The sequence below is a fragment of the Mustela nigripes genome, chromosome 7 (assembly GCF_022355385.1).
Source record: "Mustela nigripes isolate SB6536 chromosome 7, MUSNIG.SB6536, whole genome shotgun sequence".
NCBI lineage: Eukaryota > Metazoa > Chordata > Mammalia > Carnivora > Mustelidae > Mustela > Mustela nigripes.
In genome coordinates this window covers 138977250-139001181 of record NC_081563.1, presented here as the reverse complement: position 1 = coordinate 139001181, position 23932 = coordinate 138977250, and the positions used below count along the sequence as shown (strand labels likewise).

The 23932-nt window shown below is 58.0% G+C and overlaps 2 protein-coding genes across 4 annotated transcripts in view; both read right to left on the bottom strand.

Moving 5' to 3' along the window:
* LSM14B (LSM family member 14B) overlaps window positions 1-398 on the bottom strand; it is an 11356-nt gene extending 10958 nt beyond the window's left edge. The window contains exon 1 of one of the 3 annotated variants that reach the window (XM_059407350.1): window positions 85-398. In XM_059407350.1, the coding sequence (XP_059263333.1) occupies window positions 85-211 (127 nt within the window). In that variant the 5' untranslated portion in view covers window positions 212-398. The remainder of the gene's footprint in view (window positions 1-84) is intronic. The other 2 variants (XM_059407352.1, XM_059407349.1) reach the window with 2 other exon arrangements.
* The window catches only part of OSBPL2 (oxysterol binding protein like 2), a 322355-nt gene that overhangs the window by 131915 nt on the left and 166508 nt on the right, over window positions 1-23932 (bottom strand). The gene's annotated exons all lie outside the window — the stretch shown is intronic.

The window sequence follows — 23932 nt, the reverse complement described above, 5'->3', positions numbered from 1 at the left end:
CGCCGCGGGGGGCGCCGCGGGGGGCGGGGGCGCCGCGGGCTGTTGGCGGGCGGGGCCGGGCGGTTGGCGCGGCCGGGCCGCTACCTTTGGCGAGCGCCACGGTGGAGTTGTCGGTGTCGATGGTGTAGAGGATGCCCTCGTAGCGGATCTGCGCCTTGGAGATGAGGCTGATCTTGCTGCCCAGGTACGGGGTGCCCGAGGAGCCGCTCATGGCGGCGGCCGCCCGGCTGGGCCCGGCCCGCTCGCCTCCGCGCGGTCGCCTCGCCGCCGCCGCCGCCGCCCGCTCCTCCGCCTCGGCGCCTCCTCACCGCCGCCCGACGGGCCTGCGCTGGGACCAGCGAGCGAGCGGCGGCGCGCGGCCGGGGGCTCTGAGGGGAGCGCGGGGGAGGAGGGGCCGCGGCCGCCACATCCGGGGCCTCGCGCCGCCACGCCCCGCCCCCGCACGCTCGGCGCTCATTGGCTCGCCGCGCCGGCCTCCCTTTAAATATGGCCGCGCCGCGGGCCTAGGGGCGGGCCCGCCCCCCACGCTTGCGCAGCGGGCGCCGCGGGCCCGGACGGGCTTTCCCCGGCTCTCCGCCCCCTCCTCAGCCGACTCCCGGCGGGCCCTGCGCTGGTTCGGAGCACGAGACCCGGCGGGCAGGCTCAGCGGTCGGGGCGGCGCGGGGGCGGGGGGAGGGAGGTGGGAGGCGGAGAAGGGGTGGGCCTCGGGAGGGGCGGAGCGCGCGTGCGCGTGCCGGGAGGGCGGGGCCGGCGGGCGGAGGGGCGGGGCCGGCGGGCGGGGGGGCGGGGCTGGGGCGGAGCGCCTGGGCCCTGCGGGGTCGCGGTGCGGCGAGCCTGCGAGCGGCGGACCCCCGGTCGGGCATCTGCCGTGCGGAAGAGGCCAGGACAGCTTCCCCTGCTCCGGCGGGAAGGCCGCCCGGCCGGGGTATGCCCGCCCCCTCTCCAGCGCCCGCGGGCCGGGGTTCCTGAGCGCGACGCGGAGGCGAGGCTCGAGGTCTCGGCCCGCGCGGTGCAGGCGCGGGGCCGGGAGTCCCTGTCCCGCCGAGCGGAGGCGGGGGTCGGGGTCCCTGTCCCGGGAGGCGGCCGCGGGTTCGGAGCCCCTGTTCCTCGAAGTAGACCCGGAGGGCCAGGAGTCCCTGCCCGCTGAGAGAGGGGGGCCGGGGCCGGAGGGCGGCGGGGAGGCGGGGCCGCCCTCGGGGCGCGGGGCGCCGTGGCAGCCGCGGGCGGGAGCGCTTCCGGCGCGTCGGCCGCTAAATATAAAGCGCTGAGCGCGGCGCCTCCCCACCCTCCCTCCCCCACACCTTAGAATAAGTCGCCGCCCGCCTCCAGCGCCTCGAGGCCCGGCCTGGCCCGGCTCCCGCCCGCGGGCGTCCTGGGCGTCCTGGGTGTCGGCCCCGGGAGCCGGAGCGGGACCTGGCTGGCCCGCGGCTCGGCGCGCGCGGGTCTGTCGGGCGCCCTCCGGCCCCGGCCCGGCTGATGCGGGGCCAGCGTCGGGTCCCGCAGGAAGGTCGCTGGAGGCCGGCCGGCATTTTGTAGAAAGCAAACGGGGTCACCTAGAAAATACCAGAACATCCCCCGCAGGGGGCCGCGTACACGTGTGACTGCGGACCCGGGGTCGGCCGAGATGTAAAGTGTGTTTCTTACCGTGAGTGTCAAGCCAGGGAACGGTCCGCTGCAGAGAACGTGACCCGCCGCTCGGTCGGGCCTCCGACTCCCCTCCTCTGGTGGGGGAGGATGGAGCCTCCGCACGGGACAGGCTCCCGCCAGCACCCGGTGACATCCAGGACCGGAGCAGTAATGGAGCAGCGAGGAGGGAGCAGACGTGGGAAAGTCTTGAGGCGGCCTCTGCTGAGGCTTACCTGTGCGTTGTAGAATCGGTTCTTGGCACGTGAGAAGATTGCCCTGGTGAGGAGGCTCAGAGCGGTGGAGCTAGTCTAGCCCCACTAGGAGAGATCTCTGGGGCTGGGGGTGTCCTGCTCCTAGAAGTGAGATGGGACTCTCCCTTAGCACAGCCTTTCCCCGGGGGTGCACCTGTCCCGAGTAGCTGCCACCCCCGGTCTCCTGATCCGCCTTACAGCCGAGGCCATCCTCCCCTGCACTTTGGGGGTCTGGAATATGACTTGCCCAACGTCACAGATGCTCTGTCTCCCAGATCCTGGATTTTGGAGCCACGAGCCCTCTGGGGTGGAGGTGGGAATGCGGTCTTCACTAAGGAGTTGGTTCTGTCTTGGGAAAAGAGAATGAGAGCTGAAGCCTCAGGAGCGGGGCGGGGGAGTTCCCGAGACCTATGAGAGCCTGTCAGGCCCCTTGGGGTGCAAGTACGTGGTTCCCTGAGGACATTAGCTATGGGGCAAATGCCCAGGCAAGGCAGAGGCTAAAAATACATGGGGCAGACAGGTCCAGGAATGCTGGCCCTACTGTTCATTCCTTGGTGTCTCGTCCAAAGTGGAGGGCGCTTGCAAAAAGTTGGAGAAGGGGAGCAGTTGAGATGGGACCTAAGCCTGACTCAGGAGGCCACTGGTGCGGTTTGTGCCCCAAGGTGGGGCATACCCGTTCAGTACATCCACCCTAAACAGTTGTTCACAGTGCTTATCTACTTGTAATCACCAAGCCTTACACTCGTGCGCCAGAGGGACAGAGACAGCTGAGAAGCTGAGAAATCCTGAGCAGTTGAAACTCACTCCCCCAGTTCCTCCGTTTGCCAGAGACTGTAGCTGTCCTGCCCATCTGATTGGTGGCTGTGGGGACCCTGGCAGGTGCTGGGAGCCCACGCCCTGGGCCCACCCAGTAAGAGAATGGGTGTGCCGAGGACCCCAGAGGCAGCTAGTGAGATTTCCACTGCAAACGTGAGCCGCTTACTAAGCACCTACTGTGTGTACATGGTGTCTAATAAGGGCAGGTGTGACGATGTAGCCCCGGGACGCTGCCCTGGGTTGCATCACAGCCTGGCAAGTTCTCCTGCAGGAGAGGCACTTCTCAGAATGTCACTGTTCCTCTAATGTCCACCTGAGCAAGAATGAGCCCCACAACCATGGGACTTGTAGGTTTTATTGCTTACCAGGAACAGAACACAACCGGCGAGTTGATCTAATGATAGGCCAATAAAAGTTGGCTCATGGAGCAAAAGTCAGGGCAGCGGCCCGAAGTGTGGGAGCATGCCACCCATGCCCTCTTGGCCTGCACGAGGGAAGGCAGATGCTCACCTCTGGGAGGGCCCTGGCCCAGCAGAGGGGGAGGGAGCTGAGGGATCACAGGTGGGCTGTGTGGGGAAATCAGAGCTGGCTTTGAAGCTGTTGCTTGGTAGGAGGTCTTGTAGGTGGGGAAAGGAGCACAGGGAGGGTGTGTTCAGGGCTCACCTGTGTGCCTGCGGAGTAAAGACAGGAAGGGGAGTCTTGTTCTTACATCGCCAGGAATACACTTCCTACAGTCTAGCCCGATCTCTGTGAATCCTATTGGATCCATTGCCTCAGCCCAGGGCCCCATGTGGGGACAGGGAACCTGGAGGCTCCATGAGCATCAGTAGGTGAAGCACATTGCTCCCCCTCCCCAAACCTTTTCTGCCTGTGACCTCCCTCCTGCCGCCAGCTGTGCGCTCTGGTGGGAGGGAGCCAGGGCTGGGGAAGAGAAGTACAAGGCAGACTCAGGACCCAGACCCCAGCGAGCCGCTGTACCCACCGTTCCCATCGCACTGGACGGAGGGCCGCTCAGACCTGATGGAAATCCCGGGGTGGAGCTGCCCCTCAGAAATGTAGAGAGAACCCTTCGAGGTTCTGGAATGGGATAGGGCACCAGAGGAGGTTCTAGGTGTTTGTCTCCTGGTGGTGGTCAGCCCCGCTACTGCTGCAGGGGCTTGGAGTCTGGGGCTGCGGGGGGCCGGGGCACGTTCCTGGGTCTCCACCACCACCACCCCTCCTGGGCCGGTCAGCACATCTGGCTGGAGCCCGGTCCGGCACCTCCTGGCTGTGGCCTCTCCGAACGTCTGCGATCTCATCTTCCCAGCGAGAGCGTGGGTCCGGAACCGACCTGAGAGGCTGAGAACAGAACGCGCAGGGAGCTTCTCCTGCCCCTGGGTGCCTCCTTCCCCCTGCCAGATGTTGGGGCCGCTGACCGTGCAGCCACCACCCAAAGAGCCCTTTGCAACTGGCGTCGCTCGGCGTCGTGCCTGCCTGGAGGGGGCTCGCCCCTCTTTGTCCAGCTCGGCTTTCAGGGGTTGGGAGCAAGCCCAGGGCAGGGAGCCTGCCCGGGCTGCCGGCCGGCCCCCTGGACCTTCCCTCCAGGCGGTTCCCAAGGGAAGGAGAGAAGGTACGACCAAGTCACCAGCACCATGGCCGAGGTGAAGAAAGGGGATGTGGAAATGGGGAAGGGGAAACGTAGGGGCTCATGCCCTTGGCAGTTCTTTTTATTTACCAATAAAAGATAGTTCTAAGGACCCAGTGGGGGTGCACGTGTCTGCTCCCCAGGGGACAGGCACCGGGACGCTGTCACAGTGAAACCGGAAACCATCGGGCCGGCTGACAGGAGCCTGGATCTTTGATCGCAGCTTGTCCCCTGCTGGAAGATTCTGGGGCACCCAGTCTGAGCCAGCCTCGGCCGCACAGGCAGGGGGCAAGAGAGACAATGCCCACAACGCCAGCACGTGCAGTCACAGGTGGGCTGTTAGGGTGGCTGTCCCTTGGGGCCTCATGGCCAGGAGGAGCCTGGGTGGCTTTTGGGCGCCAGCCACTTCTGCTGGTTACACAAGGGTATTACGTTTGTGGGCTTCCATGGGGCTGACCACTCATGACCCGAGCGCTTTTGAACCCCTGTCCATTATACCTGGGAAGAACGTGAATACCGAGAGCCTTGTTCCAGGGACACCCACCGTGCTTTTACTAAGTGCGCACAACAGCCAGTGTGGACTGAGCTGCCCATGCCACAGCCAGTGCCTCCCGGGCCATGCATTCGGCTCCCACAAGCCCGGCCCAGTCCTGGGAGGTGTGGATTCTCCACCCGCACAGCTGAGGCCACCAGCCTGGGGGATGTGCCCGGCCTGGGCCCCACAGCCAGCAAGTAGCCAGTCTGGGACTCAGGTGTCTCAGGCTGCTGACCTGGACACTCAGCCCTGAGGGGCAGGAACCCAAAGTGACCTTTGTGCTCCAAGGCGCCTCTGATACAGACCCCCTTGAGGCTGGAGCTGGGCTTTCGGGAAAGCAGTTGCTTCTTCAGGGCTCTGTCCTCTCTTGACCTCATGCAAAGGATGCAGGACACAGCTGAGGCCGTTGCCATGGTAACGCACGGGCTTACAGGGCAGCATCCTAGGATGCCAGCCTTGAGTCCACTCCAAGGCTGGGCACTGGTCTTTGTGCTGGTGGGGAAGAGCCGCGGCCCCAAGGGTGAGGTCACGTGAACAGAAGCGGTGCGTGCCGTGGAGGAGACACGGCCCAGCCTCCCACAGCCTGAACGTCCCTGACAGTGCTCCACGGGCCGAACCGAGGGTCCCTCGTACACTTACTAAGACATTCTCACACCCCTGGAAAAGGCTGGAGTGTGCGGGAGGAAAGCATTTTGCCAGGAATGTGGGCATTTTTACTTGTGTTGAGGTCTGAGGTGGTGACACTATCAACTGCCCCTCCTGTGGTAGCCTTAGCCACCCTGACTGCAAAGGCTGGGTTCGTGCACTGGGTCACCGGACACAATGTGCACGAGGAGCCTGTAGATACGCACGTGGACACAGGGCAGCTAGGTATGCACGTGGACACAGGGCAGCACGTGGGCCGGGCTGCGGCCAGGGCTGCACTCCAGAAGTCGGCTTCTGGGGACAGAGCTGCTTCCAGCCTTTCCAGCTGGTACCAGCAGCTGCATGGGGTGATCGACGCCTGAAACATGTCCTGTGGCTCACCTTGCTCCTCTGGTCACGGATGGACGGGAATACGTGTTTGTGTTTGTCGAGGCCTGGGACACGAGTGCCACACTTGCCTTGGGAGTCTTGGTGGGTTTGGGGGCAGAGTGTTTTCACAAATGGTGTTCTGCACCTACTGCGGAAGCTCAGGGTGCGCATTCGGGAATCTGATTTCTCTGCCACCAGCTGGCCTGGAATTCATGCCTTGTTCATTTGTTTAAAAATGTTACTGAGAGGGGCACCTGGGTGGCTCAGTGGGTTAAAGCCTCTGCCTTCGGCTCAGGTCATGATCCCAGGGTCCTGGGATCAAGCCCTGCATTGGGCTCTCTGCTCAGTGGGGAGCCTGCTTCCCCCCCAATCTCTCTCTGCCTACTTGTAATCTCTGTCTATCAAATAAATAAATAAAATATTTTTACAAAAATGTTACTGAGACATAACATACCGTAATGTTTGCCCATTTCAAATATACGGTCCAGTGGCGCTTAGTAATAGTACGGAGCTGTGTGGCCATCAGCATATAATTCGGGATTGTTTCATCCCAACCCCAAAACCTCTGCCCACTAGTAGTCACTCCACACCCCCCTCTCCCCTGAGACCCAGGCAGCTACGGTGGGTTTGCCTGTACTAGAAATTACACTTCAACGAAATCTGACGCTCTGTGGTCTTACGTGACTGGCTTCCTGCACGGGTCCTCCAGAGACCTTCCCGTCTCCTCCAGAGACCTTCCCGAGGCTTCTCCGCGCGGCAGCACTGGTCACTACACCCTCCTCACCGCTGACCATACTCCACTGTGCCAGCCGCGTTTGTCTGCACCGGCTGACGGACATGTGGGTCGTTACCGCTCTGTTCCTGCAACCGCCGGCGCCTGTGGATGCTTGTGCACAAGTTCTCCGGCCGACGTGTTTGTCCTCCCAGCATTATAGCCAGGGGTGGGATTGCTCGGCCGAATGGTAATTCTGTGTTTAACAGTGTGAGAAACGGCCAGGCTGTTGGCCAGAGTGGTGGCACCACTCCACGTTCCCACCGCCACGTGTGAGGTGACCCGGCCCCAGCTCGATGTCACCTGGGGACGGGGCGTCCGGGCGTCAGCGGTGCCCTGTCTCTCTCTGGGATGAGCGTCATTTCCCGCTCGGGCAACTTTCTCCGCACCGAGCACCCGCTCTCCGCCAGCAGCTGCCCCAGGGCCCGACTTCTGTGTTCAGATGTGCAGAGCACACGGAGGCTTCTCCGACGGTGGGCGTGGGGAGAGGCCCTCGGACCCTTCTGGGGAGAAGCCTCTTATCCCGGCTGGGGATGCAGGACAGGCCCGCGGGCCCGCCGCCCGGAACCCCGATCTTCGGCTCCGAGTCTCCCAGCCCTTTGTCGTCGCCCCTGCCCTGATGCTCGCAGACCGCACGCTCTAATGTCTGAGTGGAAGAATAAGGGCTGGACGGCAAACCTGGAAATGGGCGCTTGAAGGGAACATCACGGCAGCGGAGACTGGTCACTGTTGCGTGTGCGCCGGGTCTGGGCACCAGGCAGAAAGGAGATGAAGACCAGGGCCGCCGAGGAACTTGCCACCATCCCCGCAGAGCCGGAGTGTTACGTGTGCACCCCAAATAGTTTCCGAGCCAGTAAGCAAGCCCCCCCCCGGTGACCTTGCTTTTCGTCACACAAAGTCCAAGCCACAGGCTCCCAGCCTGGCCTCCCCAGTAAGCAGGTGCCGAGACCAGGGGTGGTGCAGATTATTGGGGGTGACTCCCGCGGGGGATGTCAGGCTGGGCCGGGAGCTGCCAGCCGCTGTGCAGCCCTGGCCAAGTCTCCGCCCACCCAGCAGAGCGTCCAGTGGGGAAGCCCCACACGGGGCAGAAACGGCCCGGCCCCGGTGCCCCTGCCTCCCACCGTCTCCGCTGCTCTCACCAAGTCTGAGTTAGAGCCTCAGGCCACAGGTGGACACCTCAGCCTCCTGCCCTCACAGTCAGACTCTGCGGCCACAGGCCTTTCCTTGTGCTGCAGCTGGTCTCCCCTGCACGTGGGGGCTCCTCCGGGTGCCCCAGCCGCTCTTCCTGGGGGGAGATCGCCAACAGCGGGGTAGGCACCCCAGCCCCGTCACTACAGCTGCTCTCGGGGCTCAGCTGCTGCTCCTTCCTTCCCTCCTCTGCCGCCCAGCCTGCCTGTCCAGCCACACCCCGCCTCTGCTGTCACCTCTGCAGGTCTTGGGGGCCTCCGTGGTGTGACCCCCATCCCCACTCCTGAGGGACGGAGCCCCCAGTTACTGTGCCTCCTCAGGCTGGGCTAGGTGCGCTGTCCACGCACGTAACGGTCACGGGGTAGGCACCACAGTGCCGGGAGGCCCCTGAATGCCACACGTGTCCCCCACTCCCACCCCGGGCCGCTGGAAGTACCAGCAGCCCCACCTGCTCCTGCTGGCTGGCTGGGACTCCCGCTGTCTGCTCCTCTCCGGGCTCTGGGGCTCAAAATCCTGCGAGGACTTTCACTTGCTGTTCCCACTATCTGGACGATCTTCCTCTGGGCCTCTTCCGGCCCAGCCCTCCCTCCTTCTCTGTTCTGATGTCGTCCAGTCAGACAGGTCATCTGCGACCACCAGCTACCCTGTGAAAGTGACAGAGCAGCCCCACCCCTGGCATACCACGCACCCCTCCCTACTTTACCTCCCCGCACTCCAACTTTAACCTGTGTGCCCTTGGCTCGGCCCCCAAGAATGCCAGCTCCGTGAGGGCAGCCTGGGTCCCCAGCACCGACAGCAGGTGTGAACGCATCATCCAGGTGTCCTGGGCAAACTACGGCCAGGGTGGAGAGGACAGGCCAGGGTCCCGGTCCTGCCCACCGCTGTCCTAACTTTCCAGGCCTGGGGCTTGCACACTCACTGGTGGGGAGAGCTGTGTCCATGTGGGGAGGCTGTGGGGACAGCATGTTTCCTGGGTGTGAGGGACCGCTGTTGCCCTGGGCTGTTCTTCAGAAATTCAAAGTTAAGTTTTTATTTTACAGATAAATATATAGAAACTTAGGAAAATCAAGTGACTTATCAAGAACACATTGATTTAAATGCCCTAGGCAGTGCTGGGTCCGGAGCTGTCAGACCCACCGTTTTTAAGGGAAGCTAGAAATCTGACTTTATTTGTCAGCAACTCATGCAATTGTAAGATCTCCTTCCAGGGACACCTGGGTGGCCCAGTCGGTAAAGCATCGGACTTTGGCTCAGGTCATAATCCCAGGATCCTGGGATCAAGGCCCACATGGGACTCCCTGCTCAGGGGCGAGTCTGCCTCTCCCTCTCCCTCTGCCCCTCCCCTGGCTCATGCACCCTCTCTCCCTTTCGAATAAATAAGTAAAATCTTAAAAGAAAAAACTCCTTCCAAAAATGCCTTTCAAACCCAAAAGTTAAGGGGGTGATTTCCAGCCCATCCTGACTGAGCGAGCACGTGCCCCGCCACCCCCTCCCAGGACCCAGGGAAGGAGAGCAGTGGGCCACCGCGCCATCTCCTCTGCCTCAGCTGGCAGACACGTGGTGGGGTGGCCCTGATGGTCAGATCCGGGAAGGCCAGAGGGGCCTCGAATCCAGGAGGCCTGGTGGCTCTGAGAGCAGCCCGGGTTCCACGTGAAGAGGTCTGGTGGCCGCCCCACAAGGACGCAGGTGACCTCAGCACGGCCTTGCACGTTCTGGGGAAGCTCTATGCGGCGAATCTCACTAGAGGGCTGCCTAAAGCCACCTGCAGGTGTCAAGGGTCCGAGCCCCTTACTCAGGAAGCTGCGGGGGACGCGTGAAGAGCAGGCAGCCAGCCCAGGGAGGGACGCTCCTGAGGGAGGGGCAGGGAGGCCCGGAAGACGAGCGCGTGGAAACGTCACCGCCACCAGGAGAGCTGGGGGATGGGGCCCCCAGGCCTTGGAGCACAGGGACATGCACCACTGGGAGGCCAGCGGAGGGAATGGGGGGTAGGAGGCCCTGGGAAGGCGCAGATCCCCCCATTTGTGCAAGCTCAGTGAGTCAACATTAGGAAGCTGCCGCAGGTGGGCCCGAGACAGGGGTCCTGTGGGGTGGCTGTGCCTCCTCAAGGCCCACTTTGCTGCAGATTCGGAGTCCGTTCAGAAAGAACAGGGAGGCTGGCCTCCCGGCCTCGCCCTGCCCCGCGCGGGGGAGCCGAGACGGGGGTATGAGAGTCTGAGGGAGAGCGGCCTGGACGGGCTGTACTGTCCAGACACGACCGGTGGTGAGGCTGGCCTGCACGAGGCTGTCACAGCCAATGGCGCTGCTCAGACCACCAAGTCATCAAGTCGTTCGGGGACTGCTCGATGGAGGAATCCCACAGTCCCTGAGGCGCCCAGGCCACAGACGTCCACGGAGTGCCTTCCGCAAGCGAGACCCTTGCTGGCGGCTGGGAGCAGGGCCGGGCGGGAGGGAAGCCGCACACCCACGGGCTGGCGGGTGTTTTGCTCCGCCTTCACCTCTGGGGGGAAGCGGGACTCGTGGGCTGAACACCAGCGCGGCACAGGCGGGAACCTAGACCACGTCACCAGCTGCGGTCCGGCACACGCCTAGCAGTGTCCTTGCGGATGGGGTGTTCTCACCCTCCCTACAGAGGGCTCTGCTGGGCTCCCTGCCAGCCTGGGGGACCCCCGGCTTCGCACACCGAGGGGGCGAGGGGGCGAGGGGGCGTGTGACCTGAGGCGTCTTGTCCTTGGATGTGTCGCTGATGACATCTGCATAGTCGGCCCAGAAAGGCTCCTCTTCTCTGTTTGTGCATCCCTCCTGCTCTGTGGACCAGGTTGGGCCAGCCCTCCTTCCCCAGGCCCTGTTCCTTGCATACCTCGTTAAAGGACACAGAACTGAGAAACCCAAACCCCAGGGCCGGCCTGAGGCCATGTGGCAGGAGGGGACAGAGGAAGGATCAAAGCCGTTCTGCATGACCATTACCAGCCTGGCCTTGTGTCTGCCCCACTAGCCAGTGGGACAGCGAGGCAACGGCCCAGCACAGGTGACACCCAGTTCTGAGCCATCCTGTGGGGCACTCACTTTGCCTTGCCTAACTAGGCCTGTTCCTATGATACTGCCTCCAGGAAGCCCTCCTGGCTTCCTTTCCTAGGCAGCATGTCTGCATCACCCTGCTGACTGTCCTTGTGCCACTCTGGTACTGGCTTCCTGACTCATGGCCTTCCTTACTTCCTGTCACCTTCCCCTGTCGGCACGTGTCCCCAGAGCCTAGCACAGGCCTGGCCCACAGTGGTGTCTAGGAGGCATGTGTCAAAGAATCAATGACTGTGTCCCCTCCCCTCCTCACGTTGTGGAAGGAGATGCCTGTGTGTGGAACCCCCGCCCAGAAATCTGTCTCGGGACCCATTTCTCCCTTCCCCCCATATCGGCCTGGGAAGTCCCTGGTGGTCCCTGCCTCCGGCCCCCGGGGTGAAATGGCCAGCTTGGGGGGAGGGAGGGCGAGTGGAGGAGGGGGTCCGCTCCTGAGCGGGAGAGCCAGGGAGGGGTGTGCACGTGCACAGTTGCGGTATTCCCAAGAGAGACATGCTTCCCGTCACCACGGTCCAGCGCAGAATGTTCTGACGCTTCCTTCATGGCCCCAGCACCTAAGAGCAGATACACAGGTGGCACACATTCGGCCCACAGAACCCGCAGCAGCTGGCCAGGGGCCCCCCGGCCTCACCCACCACCCAGGGAAGGTGTCCCGATGCAGAGACAAGTCTGGGCCTCTGTAAGCTGGACCCAGCGTCACCGTCCGACCCCCAGGTTCCTCTCCGAGGGGCGTGCCCGAGGGAGAGGACGCATGTGTCCACACCAGACCACGAATTGCCGGGCAGCACCACTCCCGAAGGCGAAACACCACGACGCCCGTCGCAGACAAAGGGCGCCCTGACAGCGGCCCGTGCGCCCAGCCACTGTCACTCGGGCTCAGGAAGGGGAGACGCAGGGGCACTCGCTGCCCCGTGGAGGAGCCTCGGGAACCTGACGCCGCGTGAGAGACGCCAGACACGAGGTCCCAGAACGTATGAGCCTGTTTCAGGAAAGTCCACAGACACAGAAAGTGGCCTCATGGTTGCCAGAGACTGGGGAGACAGAGGGGTAAGGACTCACTGTGGTTCCATAGTCTCCTAGTGGAGTGATGGAACGTTCTGGACCTAGACAGAGGGACAGCAGCACAACAGTGCAGATACCCTCAATGCACTGGGGAAGACAACGGGACAGGAGGAGAAGTCTGTGTGGTTCCACGGACATGAAGTACCAAGCTCGGCGACGGGAGTCCACGGTATTGGAAGTCAGGTGTGTTCACCCTCGGGGTGGTCCCTCGACCGGAGGGACTCAGGGGGGCCCCGAGGCTGCAGGGTCTGTTCTGCTTCTGCACCTGGTGCTGGCGGCATCGGTGTGTTCGGTTTGAGAAAACTCACCGAGCTGTGCCCTCTTCAACGTGTGCGTTTTACTTCAAGGGGAAATTAAAAGATGAAAAACCGTGCAAGGTTTCCTTTTCTTGATTATCAAAGAATAATGTGTTCATTGAAGAAAAACTGGAGATTGGCAGAAAAAGCATGAAGAGAAAGGAAACCGCCATCAGTGCTGAGCCTAAGGGACGCCTGTTGCCTTTCTCGGCCTCCTCGTCTCCGGTCTTCTCCCGGAGCGCCTGGGCCCCAGGCAGTGGGCAGCACTGAGGCCTGGGGCCGGGGGAGGCTCACGCTGCGAAGTCGCCGGCCGTCCTGGCGACCCCTGGGTTCGGAGCTTGAGGCGAGCATCTCCTCCCGGTCTCTAGGTCCTGTTCTCTGTCTCAAGAACGTGCTTTGGTTCTTTCTCACACAGATCAGTGTCACTCCGGAGGGTCAGCGGGGCGCTGGGCTCGTAACAAGAACACTTAACCCTGCCCACTGCGGAGCTGGGCTGTCGGTCCGCTGTAAGAGCTCTAAACACTGCACGTGGGGGGCGCCTGGGGGGCTCAGTCATTAAGTCTCTGCCTTGGACTCAGGTCATGATCTCAGGGTCCTGGGATCGAGTCCTGCATCGGGCTCTCTGCTCGGCGGGGAATCTGCTGCTCCCTCTCCCACTCCCCCTGCTTGTGTCCCCTCTCTCGCTGTGTCTCTCTCTGTCAAATAATACATAAAATCTTAAAAAGAAGAAACACACGTAGGGCTCCCGGGGCAGGTGTTCATTTTGCTGTTTCCGAGTCGTAGAGCCTGCTTGCATGGAGTGGGAATGTCGGGGTGTGGACCTGGAGAAAGCTTTAACGCGCGAGAAGACAGGCTTCGCGCCCTGAGGAGGACACTCGCCGGCTTGCCCCTGACGCCAACATCATGCTCCGGGCACATGCGGCTCACTCTGGCTTCCCAAGAGAAGAGTGAACGGCTCGTTCCAGACACTCCCCAACGCCTTCAGGAACCCTGAAGGAAAAGACGGCAAACGCAGGCATCTTTGGGTTAGAGCAGCGAGAGTCAGCCTCGGGGCGGGAGACCAGCGCCATGAGCTTTGCAGGATGGAGGCAGCTGGGTCCCTCCCAATCCTGAGACAATTCTGTCTCGGGGACAAAAGTCCCCGAGAGGCGGGTGCCCCTGAGAGCCCCCCTGTGCAGGTCCGCGCGCCAGGTGGGTCTGCGTGTGTGTTTTGTTTACTTCTTAAATGCCAAATGTGTCCTGCGTGTGCAGGAGTGGACGTACCCCAGCCTATCTTTCAAGGAACAGCGAGGAAGTGAGGCCCCACCTGAGGATCCAGCCTGAGATGTGGCGCTGGACCAGCACCTGTGAGCCCCAGGAACCTCCTGTAACGCTGCCCGTACAAGGACGCTCGCTCCGTCGCTTTCCACCCCCGCCTGGCTGGGCACCTGTCCCTGAGCCTGGTGCCTTCTGCTTTAGTTCCTCAGGGCGGGGGTGGCGTTGCCTGGCTGTGTGGGACGGGGATCTCACCCCAGGGTCCACCCGCACTGGACACTTTCAACCAGGGTCCGGTTTCCAGCCCCAGGCGTCTTCTTGGTTTATACACCAAGGACCCTATTGCTCCCTGACTTTCAGGACCTTACAGTGCGGTTGAAGCGGTAAAACCCACGAGTAGAAAATATCCTAAGAGAGCGGATAAGACCGCTTCTGGGTTTATACCCAAGACACCTGAGAACAGGGTCGCAAAGAGATACTTGCCCACGTCCACAGCAGCATTACTCCCTGCAACCAGGAGGGGCAAGTCCCCAGGCGTCCACTGGCGGATGAGAGGACACATAGACACTGGCGTGTGCTCAGCCTTAGAAAGGAAGGACATTCTGACCCCTGCTACAACTCGGGCGAACGTGGAGGACATTATGCCCAGTGACATAAGCCAGTCATAAAAGGACATACATGCCTGATTCCCCCTCCGCGAGAGCCCCGAGAGGAGCCGGGGCCGGCAGGATGGAGCGCAAAGCGGCGGCCGCGGGGGCCTGGGGCAGAGAAACGGGAGCTGTCTAATGCTGTGGGGTTTCAGTTTGAAAAGGTGGGAAAGTTCTGGAGATCCTTTGCACAACAATGCAAATAATTCCTAACAGTACTGAACCGTCCACTTAAAAATGGTTAGGATGGTAAATTTTATTTTTTATTTTTTTTTTTAACCCAAACCAGAGGAAATTAAAAAAAGAAGAAGAAGAAAAGAAAAGAGGATGTTGATGAGAGCAGCTTGTTGTACTGGGGAGAGTCCGGGCGGGACTCAGGAAACCTGGGTTTCGGTCCATGCACTCCCATCTCCTGGTGGCCTTAGCCAAGTCACTTGCCATCTCCGGGCTCAGGTGTCCTCTTATGGGGTGAGGGCTTTGTTTCAGGCCGGCTCAGAAAGCTGAGTGCGCACAGATGACTCTGACGAACTCCCTCATTGACTTTCACTCAAGTGTGACATTTACAAAAAAACTACACACATCAACACATTCTCTCAAACCAAACACACCCATTGAATGCCGTTGTGTGAAGACACCGCCATTTCTTTACCCATTTTGCCGTTGTTGTTGGAACGCTGGGTTGTTTCCAACCCGGGGGACTGGAAACAACTGCCCCTGGTGCACGCAGGACCCGTCCTGTGGGGCACGCGTCGGGGAGAACTGCTGGGCCCGGCCGGGCTGGGCCAGCACGCCGCTCTGTAGAAACTGCCCAGCAGCTTCGTATCAGCAGATGCCCGTCCTCCTCGCCAACTAGGTAGCGTCAGCCCTTTTGAGTTTGGTCTTTCTTGGTGGGGGAGGTCTGCAGGGGGCTTAATCTGCATTTCCCTGGTGACCCAGGAGGCTGAGCACCTCTCCCACCGCTGTCTTCCTCTGTGTCTATCAGGGGTGATGCGCCTCTCCAGTCTTCTGTCCATCTCCCCTTATGGTTCATATCTTTTCCCATTTGGTCGGCTACTTTCCATTCTCCCAGTGGTGTCTTTTGATAAGAAGTTCGTAATGTGGTTCAATTTATCAGTTTTTTACGTTATAGGCTTTTGGCACTTATTAAAAAAAAAACACCTTACTCCAAGACGATAATAAGTATGATTCTTTCCAAAAGTTTAGTATTTTACCTTTTCCATTTAGATCTTCAGTTCAGCTGGAATTGGTTTTTCCGTATGGTGTGAGGTTTGGGTCAAAATTCATTTTTATATTTTATTTTATTTTATTTTTAAGAGAGAGGAGGAAGCAGGCTCTCCGGGAAGCAGAGAGCCCGATGCGGGGCTCGATCCCAGGACCCTGAGATCATGACCTGAGCTGAAGGCAGAGGCTTTAACCCACTGAGCCACCCAGGTGCCCCAAAATTCATTTTTATTTTTAAAGATTTTATTTATTTATTTGACAGACAGAGATCACAAGTTGGCAGAGAGGCAGGCAGAGAGAGAGGAGGAAGCAGTCTCCCTGCTGAGCAGAGAGCCTGATGTGGGGCTCGATTCCAGGACCCTGGGATCATGACCTGAGCCCAAGGCAGAGGCTTTAACCCATGGAGCCACCCAGGAGCCCCTCAAAATTCATTTTTCATCCTTCTGGGCAATGAACTGACCAAGTGCCAATTGCAAAAAAAAATTTTGCAATTTTTTGCAAAAAAATTGCAAAAAAAAAAAAAAAAGAATCTTTTCCTCGCCATGTCATTGCCCACTTTGTTGTAAGTAGGCTGACGTGCGCGTGGGATTTTTTCCTGGAGTGCTGCTCCCTTTGGTTGGTCTGCTTACCCATCATCCTCGCACTCACTGTCTCAGGCACCACAGTGGCCGGACAGGCGCCAGCACAAACCCTCCAGCTCTGCTTTCCTTCGGGATTACCTTGGCCATGTTTGACCTTTTGCATTTCTGTATGAATTTGAGGACTAACGTGTCAGTTTCTGACAGGAACGTTATAAACAATGCATTGTATGGGTTTGCAGCCCACGCATTTTGATATGCGGCATTTTCAGTAAAATTCAGTCCAAAATATTTTCAAATTTCCCTTGCGATTTTTTTTTTTTTTTTTTGGATTCAGGGGTTAGTGAGATATTTCCAAATGTTTGGGGTTTCCACAGCTATGTTGTTGTTACTGGCTTTAATTTGATTCCAGTGGAGAACATATATTCTGTATGATTTCAGTCCTTCTAAATTTATTGAGACTTAATTTGACAGCCCCATGTTTGGTTTATCTTGTTGAACACACTGTGTACCATAGAAAAGAATGTGTTGGGCACGTTGGGCAAAGACTAGGTCAAGACAGTTCACGTCATTTGTGTCTTGACTGAGACTTTTGTTCCTCTGTTCTGCGCTGTGCTGAGAGTCGACGTCTAACCTCCAGCATCATTGTTGATGTTGGATCTATTACTCTAATTCTGCCAGTTTTTGTTTCATGCGCTCTGAAGCTGTTATGTACATACTGATTTACAACATTTTAAAAAAAGATTTATTTACTTATTTATTTGACAGACAGACATCTCAAGTAGGCAGAGAGGCAGGCAGAGAGAGGAGAAAGCTGGCTCCCCTTGGAGCAGAGAGCCCGATATGGGGCTCGATCCCTGGACCCCGGGATCATGACCTAAGCCGAAGGCAGAGGCTTTGACCCACTGAGCCACCCAGGAGCCCCCTGATTTATGATTTTTGTCTTTTTGATGAACTACCCATTGTCCACTGGGCAGCCCCCCTTTCTCCCTGACAGCGCTCTGTGGAAGTCTGTTTCATCTGGTGTCAACGCAGCTCCCCCAGCCTTGGCAGGCTTACTGTTAGCATGATATATTTTTAAAAGAGCCTCCCTGGAAAATAGCATATGGCAGAGTCTTCGTTTTATATCCTTTTAATTGAGGTGCTTAACGCTTAACACTTAATACGATGATTGATTTAGTGGGATTTAAGTCTATAATCTATTTGTTTATGTTTGTTCCTTTTCAAATGTCCTCTTTCACTATCTTTTGGATGATTTGAGTATTTTTTTTTTTTTAACCATTCTGTTTTAGTTATTTGTTGGGTTTCTAGGTATACTCCTTTGTATGTTTTTGTTTGTTCTGGTGATTGCTTTTGGGATCACAGTGCATAGTCCTCTGTGCACAAATATGGCCCTGGACGCACACTAAATGTAGAGCCTGTCAGTGTCACAGGCCCATTCTCTGCTATAGTTGTGTGTATCACGTCTGCGTGCAATGAGAACCCCACAGTTCAGTGTTAGAATCATCGCTTTACACTGACGTATAGATTCAAGAGGAATTCAGAGGAAAGCACTCTAACATTTACTCAGGTATGGGTCAACTCTGATCGTTTTCATTCTTTACTGATGATCAAGTTTCTACCTGGTATCATTTTCCTTCAGCCTGAAGAGTTTCCTATTCTGCATTTCCCGTAACACAGGTCTGCTGGTAGGAATTCTTTCAATTTTCTTTTTTTTTTTTCAAAGATTTTATTTATTTATTTGACAGACAGAGATCACAAGTTGGCAGAGAGTCAGGCAGAGAGAGAGGGGGAAGCAGGCTCCCCGTCAAGCAGAGAGTCTGATGCAGGGCTCGATCATAGTAAAATACATTTCTTTGCGCTCGTTCTCGGAAGCTGGTCGGACATCCTACAGATGTGTTCACAGACTCTCCTTCCGTTCTTTCGAGATGTTGTTCCACTCTCTTCTGGCCTCCATAGTTTCTGATGAGAAGTCATTCAAATCAGTGTATTGTTCCTGGATGACGAGTGTCATCTTTCTAGGCTACTCGTAAGGTCTTTAACTTTGTATTTGGCTTCCAGCAGTTTGACCACAGTGTGCCTATACCTGGTTTTCTTTGAGTTTATCGTAGATGGGGATGGTGGAACTTCTGCAAGTATGTAGATTCATGTCTTTTAACAAATACAGAAAATTCTAGAAATTATTTTTTTCACGAACTTTTTCTGCCCTATCCTTTTACCTCTCGTTTTGTGATTTCAGTCACACACATGTGGACTTTTAAAATTGTTCCTCATATCCTTGAGCTCTTTGACTTACTCCCACTCCTTCTTTTTCAAGTTGAATAAATTCCACTGAAATATCTTCAGGTTCCCTGGTCACTACTCTATCATTCACTCTTTTGTTAGGACCATTCAGGTAACTCTATATGGATGTAATTTTCAGTTCTAGAATTCCCATTTTTTAAGTAAGTTTGTAGTTGTCTGTTGTGGTTTTAAAAAGTCTTGTCACTCATGAAAAGCATCTTTTCCTTGACATCAGTGATTATAGTTATAATAGGCAAATGAATATCCTTGTTTGCTGGGTCCTGGGGTGGCTAAGTTGGTTGGGCGTCTGCTTTCGCCTCGGGTCATGATCCTGGAGTCCTGGGATCGGGTCCTGAGTTGGGCTTCCTGCTCCGTGGGCAGTCTGCTTCTCCCTCGGGCCCTCCCCCTCTTGCATGTGCTCGCTCTCTCTCTCTCTCACAAACACAAATAAATAAATAAAATCTTAAAAAAAAAAAAACACAAAACCTTGTTAATTCCATCACCTGGGCCATGTCAGGGATCTATCTCTATTACCCTTTTTTGTTTGAGAATGGCTAACATTCTCCTTTTCTTTGTGCATCGAGCAATTTTGGATTGTCTCCTGCGTGGGTCAAGTGTTATTTTCTGTGGGCTTTGTTTGGACACATACGTGCGTGTCTTCTGAGCGGGTTTTGTTATTTTGTGTTCGTGCTGGTGCACTATCCTGGGGCTCAGGCTTCGGGCACCGTCCCACGGAGGACCGCTCTGATCTCACGTCAGACTTCAGCTTGGTTCTTTCTTCTTAGCTCAGTTGCTTGGAGTCTGACCCAGGCATGTGGTCAGTGTCACCTGGAGATTCGGACCCGTTTATAACAGAATTGGGGCGTCTCCTTCGCTCGCCCCTTCCCTTCTGGGATGCCCCATGCTTCCCAGAGACTGTCACTGCCTAATCTGTCTCCCAGCAACTCTGGCCAGAAGGACTCAGGTGTTTCATCTCCCAGTGTGGTGCAGACTGTGGCCCGTCCTTAGGCTCGAAGGGGCCGAACGGGCAGCTCCCTTCTCTGGCGACTGCCCGCCGTGCTCACTTGGAGGCCCCTCTCCCACACGGAATGAAAGCCCAGCTTTTGGTTTCTGTGAAAAAACAAAAAACAAAAAACAAAAAAACCCTGTTGGGATTTTAAAACCTGTTGTTTTTTTTTTTTTAATTTTATTTATTTATTTGACACAGAGAGAGAGAGAGATTACAAGTAGGCAGAGAGAGAGGGAGAAGCAGGCTCCGCTGAGCAGAGAGCCCAATGCGGGGCTCTATCCCAGGACCCTGGGATCATGACCTGAGCCGAAGGCAGAGGCTTTAACCCACTGAGCCACCCAAGCGCCCCTTAAAACCTGTTTTGTATCGGATCTCTAGATCACTTTGGGAAGAAATGACAGTTTTACAAGAGTGAGGTTTCTAATTCTTGAACTTTGTGTATCCCTCTGTGTACTTACTCTCCCCGGAATTTCTCTTAGTCATGTTCTAGAGTTTTTTGTGCATCGCTCTTATGCTGTTCTGTTGTTTTTACATTGAGGTGTTTGGTTGTTTGAGGCTCTTGTAAATGGTATCATTTTTAAAGTGTGTGTGTGTGTGTGTGTGTGTGTGTGTGTGTTTAACATCCTACGTGGCACTTAGTGATCAGTGCCTAAAACCTTACTTTTATGGATCTTGTCCAGACAATTAATGCTAACGAAATAAACGTGTCCAGTGACAAAATCGATGGTTTGGTGCCTCTCCCAGGGCAGCTGCAATGAAGCTAAGGTTTTCGAGAAGGCAGATTTTCAAGGGTTGAGGCTTGGGCTTTATAAGCTGAGTGAGGGCCAAATTATGTTTGGAGTTAACCAGAGCAATAAGCAGTTCCCCCTGAAAAACCATCTGATGGGCACGATGCTGAGGAAACAGGGCTTGGCAGCATTGCGCCTCTCCGGGTAGGGGGACTCAGGACGCCACCAGGCTCCTCTGGCTGATAGTAAGGCTGCTTCTCGCTTGCACTTTCGGGGGCAAGGGAGACATCACAGGAAGGCTGACCTCAGAGTTCCCGCCCGAACTTTGAAATAAGCTCCCCTCTGAGCTAAGCTGTCACAGCCAGTATTCCAGGTGGACAACAAAACTAAAGCCACCCGTGAGAGCTGTAGTTAGCTGTTTGTGGGAGTCAGCCAAGAAGCTGTTGTAAATGAGTCATTCCAGAGTGTACAGACAGCCCACACCCAGCAGATCTGGGTCAGTCTCGGAGGAGGCAGGCCTGACTCTGACTCTAGCTTGGGAGCGGACATCGAATTGGTGTACGATGGGCTTGGGCAGCTTTGCAGCCAGAAAAGAGCATCGTGGCTGTCTGTCAGTGTTCGGGTCCGAGTCTCTGGTTTCCGTCCCCACCAGGAGACATCTTGGGCTGCTGACAACCTTCCTAAGCTTCATCCCCTCCGCTGCCCCAGGGGCTTGGTCCTGCATGGGGAGCTCAGTGTGTCAGTTTGCTTATTACCAGCGGACCCTGGGCGGATCTCACCACGCACTTTCTTTTCCAGGCAGAACAGGGAGGGGCAGCCTGGACTGGTGAATTCCACTCCAGGTTCATCAGGTCTTGGGCTACTGTTCTGGGGCTAAGTGGCTGATCAGGCTGATGATTGCCTTCTGATTTATCTAGAAACTCTTCCCTCCGTAAGTGGACAAACCGGTCATATGTCATATTTGGGGTTGAACTGTTCCCCCCAAAATGCACATCCACCCAGAACCTTAGCGTGGGACATTATACGGAAATGCGGATTTTGCATGTGTAGTTAAGTGTGTTGATGAAACTTTTTAAAAAAGATTTTATTTGAGAGGGAGAGAGCAGGAGCACAAGAGCAGGATGAGAAGCAGCCTCCCTGCTAAGTGGGGAGCCCAAAGTGGGGCTTGATTCCAGGACACCAGGTGACCTGAGCTGAAGGTGGCCGCTTAACCGACTTGAGCCGCCCAGGCGCACCCCCCCACCTTTTAATTTTTTTTTTTTTTAAAGATTTTATTTATTTATTTGACAGACAGAGATCACAAGCAGGCAGAGAGAGAGGGGGAAGGAGGCTCGCCGCTGAGCAGGGAGCCCGATGCGGGGCTCGATCCCAGGATCCTGAGACCATGACCCGAGCCGAAGGCAGAGGCTTAACCCACTGAGCCATCCAGGTGCCCCAAGATGAAACCATTTTGAATTTAGGGTGGGCCGAAGTCCAGTGAGCTGTGTCCTCAAAAGATGAAAGGTGCAGAGACACGTGGAAAAGCCACGTGACTGACCACAGAGGGGCTGACTGGAGGGTTGTGACAGAAGCCCAGGATGTCTGGAGCCACCAGAAGTGGAAGAGGCAGGAAGGACCCTGCACATACATTGATTTTTGACTCGGGGCTTCTAGAGCTGAGAGAATAAATTTTGTTGTGTCTGAAGTCGCTGTTTATGATAATGTTGATAGCCCAAAGAGAGGGACACCCCTGCATCTACGGATTAGCTGTGTGTTCATGAGGTTGACCCCAGGGTGTGATCTGTTCTTGATGAGGGTCACGTCCTGTGGGGTCTGCGGTGCTGCGGTGCTGAGGTGGGGAAGTCACCTGTCAAACAGGACTCCCGCAGCCGGGCCCGGGCCACCAGCTGCCAGCCACCTGCAGGTCTGTTTTGAAAATGTTTCATCCTGTAGTATTCCAGGCAGACAACAAAAGCATAGGTGATACGGCGAACACTGTGCGTCTTTCACACAGCCAGACCAACACTGAAATTGTGGTCTTGCTTATGTTTACTTTTATATTTAAGAGAGCGTGTCTGAGACTGTCTGTTTTATTGAAAAGACAACGTACCGTTTAAGAGACTGAAAAGGCCCCCAGGGCTGACAGCCTGGGCAGCTGCCTTTCCTTCCACCTGTGGTCCTGCACGTTCGTGGCATGGCAGGTGGCAAGGCTGTCGTTTTGGGTCCCGCCATTCTCCCGGCCAATGTCTTTCCATGTTTAAACATGGTCTTTACACTTGCACTCATTTTCATTGTCCCCTTTTGTTTATGTGAGGTGGGAGGTCTCTTTCAAGCTGCAGAAGTCTAGCTCCTTGTGGCACAAATCAAACTGTACAGATATTCCAAGAAACTGCCCCCGGTCCTCAGGGTGCGCCAGGCAGGGACACAGGTTGGGGGCCCGGCCCCTCCTTCCTTTAGGAGGCCGGGAGGAGCCCCATGACCTCCTGGTCCAGTTGACTCTCAAGGTGGGCAGGGTTCTGGGGAGCCCGCGATGCAGAGCGCCCTCCTCCTCCTCTGCAGCTCTTTTCTTGGGTGGGGGCGCAGACTTAACCTCCCACACTTCCTCTTGCACTGGTGGGTGCCCTGCAGCACACTGGGGGTGACGTCAGTGGCCAGGTGGGGAGCAGGCCTGGCGCAGAGAGCAATGAACGGTGGGGCCTGCACCCAAGGCTGCCGGCTGAATGGAGGCTGGGGGAGGAGGGGGGACGCCCGGGGCCGCAGCGGTCCTGACAGGCCCTCAGGAAACCGGGAAGCCGGGGCTGTGTGGACAAGTCGGAACGCCCTCACTCGGCACTGCCAACTTCCTTTAGGGAGGCTGTCAGCATGTAGCCGGGGCGACCTGACAGTGGGGACCCCCCTGCCGCCCTCGCGGCAACCCCATCTGCCTTCCGCTTCCGACCCGCACCCCGGCTTGCTCTTCTACTCCCACTCCCGCGGGAGCGCGTAGACGACGGTGCGGCGACACCATGTCGTCACTCTGGGGGCGGGCGGGGGGACGGAGCCAGCCTGCCAAGGCTTTTACGTGGTTTCCTTTAAGATTTTCTACCTAGGGGTCAACGCTTCAAGATCCCGATCGGACGCACATTCCGCGTTTCTGCTATTGTTTGAAATCCAGCCCCCGCCCGCGCAGGAGCGGACGGGGCGCAGGTTCCGCGGGTCCCAGCCCCCGCCCGCTCGCGCCCCGCTGCTCCGGAGCCCCGGCCTGGTGTGTGGGGCCCGCGTCCGCTGCGGGGTCGGCTCCCGCTGCCGCGAGGCCCCGGCTGTCCCCGGAGAGGGGGACCGGGCAGCCCCTCGGCGCGTCCCGGGGCACCGTCTCTGGGTCCCGAGCAGACTCGCGGCCCCCGCCCGCAGAGGACAGTACCTGAGCCCGTCCCGCGGCGGCGGCGCGGGCGCACAGAGCGCCGGGCCCCGCACTCGGTCAAAGGGAGGAGAGGAAACCGGAAGAGCCCGTGCGCCCCGGGCCGCTCCCGACTCCGGACTAAGCGCGCCGCCGGCGCTGACTCAGGGGCACGGGGGGCGGGGGCCGTGCCGCCCGACCGGCTCCCGGGACGCCCGGGCCGCCGCAGGGTGCGGGAACCGGGCCGCGCGGGGCGCACCGCCTCGCCAGGCAGCCGACGCCGCGAGGCCCGGCCCGCCCGCAACCGCGGCGCCGACGCCGCGCCCGCTGCCCCTGCCCCGGCCGCCGCCCTCGCTGCCCCTGCCCCGGCCGCGGCCCGGCGATGGCGGCGGCGGCACGGATGGGCCTCGGGAGCACGGCCTCCCTCCCTCGCCCGCCCGGCGCTCCCGATCGCCCCGGCCGCAGCCATTTTGGAGCGAGCGCAGACAAAGAGAGAGTCGCCGCCGCGGCCCCCAGCGGGCACGGGCCGCGACCCCGCCCGCCGCGGCCCTGTCGGCCTCCCGCCCGCAGCCCGGGCCCGCCCGCACCCCCGCGGCCCGCC